The 3,065-nt window shown below is 41.4% G+C and overlaps 1 protein-coding gene across 1 annotated transcript; it reads left to right on the top strand.

Moving 5' to 3' along the window:
* The first annotated feature begins 296 nt into the window (after window positions 1–296).
* LOC147168259 (transcription factor HES-7-like) lies at window positions 297–2,713 on the top strand. The gene is made up of 4 exons (XM_086085281.1): window positions 297–350; window positions 913–1,008; window positions 1,100–1,193; window positions 2,097–2,713. Exons 1-4 carry the CDS (start codon window positions 297–299, stop codon window positions 2,711–2,713), a joined length of 861 nt encoding a protein of 286 aa, XP_085941407.1.
* The last annotated feature ends 352 nt before the right edge of the window (window positions 2,714–3,065 follow it).

The following is a 3,065-nucleotide window of genomic DNA, read 5'->3' as shown; positions in this document are numbered from 1 at the left end:
ATAAAACAATCAATTAACATATAGCCTAGTTAGGCTTTCATTGTTGGACAGTATTTATTTATTTATTTTAGCTTTCCCAAGACTTCATCTCTGTTCGTACAGTAAAGTGTAATTTAGATTTTTTTTTTAGGTGAGGGAGACAAAAAAAAAAGGTCTCAATAAAGCCAGTTGAAACTGAGGTGGGGTCACAGACACCTGTCAGCCAATCAAAGGCGACTCGTGGGCGGCTATTTAAGCACCCCTCGCACCATCATCCCGACGTTCTTCACTACACCAGCTCTCACTTTGGGACCATCATGACCAGGACCTTTGAAAAAACGCTCGAGGAGGATAACAAGAGTAGAAAAAGGGTGAGACTGATCATTTGCTAAAAAAAGTTTTCAAAAGTTTTCAACGTGATTTACGCTTGAGAAAGCAACTTAAATAATAAATGCCGTTTTTATTTATGTTAAGCATAAATAGTGACGAGTTCTTGTCAAATTTCATTAGAATTTTAAAATCTAAAAATACAATTAATGAATATCTAACGAGGTCAAACCAAAATGAGCAATTGTCATCTTTGTAAAGACTCATAAAGCGTGATACAGTATTGAATATCATTAGATTCAGTGTTGACCCAAGCCTTTGGCAGTGCTTTTTTTTATATTTTCTATTTTTTTTTCAAGTATTATTTGTCTACAAAATAGTTTTAAGTACGCATCTGCAAAGGGGCTAATAGCTCCCTCTGCACTCTCCACCAATGAGAGAGCCACTACCACCACCTACAGTAGCGGATTTGTAATTACACATAGTACGGAGGAAAACAACAACAACAACAGCAACATATTCCCTGAGGCCACACGCAATGTGTCGCATTATTTGGCCATTTAGAAAAGCAAAACTTTCACCATCTGCTCATGTTGCTATCGATAGATTCTCAAACCGGCCGTGGAAAAGAAGAGAAGAGATCGGATAAACAAAAGCCTCGCAGAGCTCAGAAACTTGTTGTTGACTAATACAGCTGATCCGGTAAGTTGTCACAATTCAAAAAAAAAAGAAAAAAAAGTAAGCAGATAGGATTTATTTTTTGGAACACTATTGAAAACATTATCACCAACAGCGCTTGCAGAATCCGAAAATTGAGAAAGCAGAAATTTTGGACTTGACTGTGGAATATCTTCACAAGTGGACAGATGGAAAGAAAATCAGCAATGGTTAGTTGCTCTATGTGCTTCAACTACTAGACCAGTGATTCCCAAACTTTATTCAGCTGAGTTACATTATTTACATACATAATTGTAGCAACATTTTACAAAAGTTGATACAATTCTGCCATCTAGTGGAAGAGTATTGAATTGTTCTTCCTGTCACTATACGCCTGATGTCCAAACTACGGCCCGGGGGTCATTTGCGGCCTGCTATATATTTTTGGGCAGCCCAAGGCATATACAAAAATTAATTTGTGACATGGCCACAATGCTATTTTTTTTCTTCAAGAGACTATTGTAGCTATGAACACATAAATGTACAGCTAAAATAGTATCTGAATTTCTGTTTGTAACAGTATGGAGATCATGATAATTCAGTTTCAGAAACAACAATAGTTTACTTGCTACTTAGTGCTAAGGTCCAATTTGTGAAAACATTACATTAATGGTGTGGTCATTTTACTACAGATTGTTCTTGTTGTGGTTCAGAATGTTGAGTTGGGATTCAGCTGCTGTTCAGTGGAGAGGCAGATCTATTATGGTGGCACACAGGGCTCACCTCAAAACCTAAAAAAATTAATCCTGAACTATTTTCCTTATGACCTTTAGCAGAAGCAGTTTTTTCAAAAAGTAACTACATTATATCAACAATGTATGATTGCTTAAATGTAATTTTTTTTTATTTTTTTTTATTAATAAATAATTAATAAAAAAATTCAAAGTGGCCCTCACATCTTTCTATTGTTCTGTATGTGGCCACCGGAAGAAAAAATTTGGACACCCCTGCTATTCGGCTTCGATAGATGCTCATTTACCACGGCATGCTGGTTGGGAATCACTGATCTAGTCATGTTCATGTAAACCTTTGCAACCTCTAATGAGGGGACTCGAACCCTCTGTATCCCCCAGATGCTTCCAGCGGTGTGGTAAGTCTCCAGCCGAGCGGCCCTCCTCGCTTTACCATTGAGGGTGCAGGTTTTCAGCAGTGCGTGTGGCAAATGGCCAACTACATGCACAAGATGCCGGCCTTGCAGCGAGCCGGTTTGATGGAGGGGCTGAAGCACCACGCCGAGAAACAGCGGGCCAAACAGCCGCCATCTTTAAACTCCCTCTCCAGACTGACGGATGCGGCGTCAGCGGAGGTCATTTGCACATCTGAGGGTCAAGACTCCCACAATGCTCTGCTCCTCGCGCATTCCCCGCCTCAGCCTCACGCTTGCTCAACGCCGTTCCACACCCCTCCCACCTCCCCCTGGTTCTCCCCCTCGTTCTCCACATTTGCTTCCTCCTCTCCTCCTTTCCCCTCGTTCGCCCGTCACTTCTCTTTCCCCCCCAGCCTGTCACCTCCGTCGGCCAACACCTCTTTTTCCACGCTGCCACACTCCCTTCACACCCTTCCTGCACACGCGACTTCCTCCTCTCCCACGTTGGCTCACCAGGCGGGTCCCACGCTCTTCCACTATCCCTCGGTCACCTCCACGCAGTCACAGAAGTCATCCTCACTCACGTGGAGACCCTGGTTCTGAAGTGTGGCGCCCTCTAGTGGTGTGTGACTGGAGCTCCATCATGCCTGCAATGGACAGTGTAAATATGAAATGGAACTATTTTGGAATTCCCTTTGTGAATAAACTCATGTTTTGGTCTTTCGTTACAATAGTACGATAAAGTTGCATGTGAATAGGTCATTACAAATATTGTGTGAGAGCTGCAGAGACACTCATCAGAAAATACTGAAAACATAAACAGATTTTATCGCATTAAAAGCAAAACATAAAAAAGACTCACTAATAGTCAAAATTCCGTCTGATGGCATTGCAAAGTAACTTTGTCAATAAAAGCTGCGTATGTGATTTTGCAACTGTTTCAAAAAGGTCACTA

Source organism: Leptonotus elevatus, chromosome 9 (genome assembly GCF_054856555.1).
Source record: "Leptonotus elevatus isolate MCC_2025b chromosome 9, RoL_Lele_1.0, whole genome shotgun sequence".
NCBI classification, from domain to species: domain Eukaryota; kingdom Metazoa; phylum Chordata; class Actinopteri; order Syngnathiformes; family Syngnathidae; genus Leptonotus; species Leptonotus elevatus.
Note: the sequence above shows the minus strand (reverse complement) of the source record. Positions and strands in the feature narration are given on the sequence as shown.

Coding starts and splice junctions, on each gene's coding strand:
- LOC147168259 (XM_086085281.1), top strand. CDS start 297: ATGACCAGGACCTTTGAAAAAACGCTCGAGGAGGATAACAAGAGTAGA. Junction 351..912: donor ATAACAAGAGTAGAAAAAGG/GTGAGACTGATC, acceptor TGCTATCGATAG/ATTCTCAAACCGGCCGTGGA. Junction 1,009..1,099: donor TGACTAATACAGCTGATCCG/GTAAGTTGTCAC, acceptor TATCACCAACAG/CGCTTGCAGAATCCGAAAAT.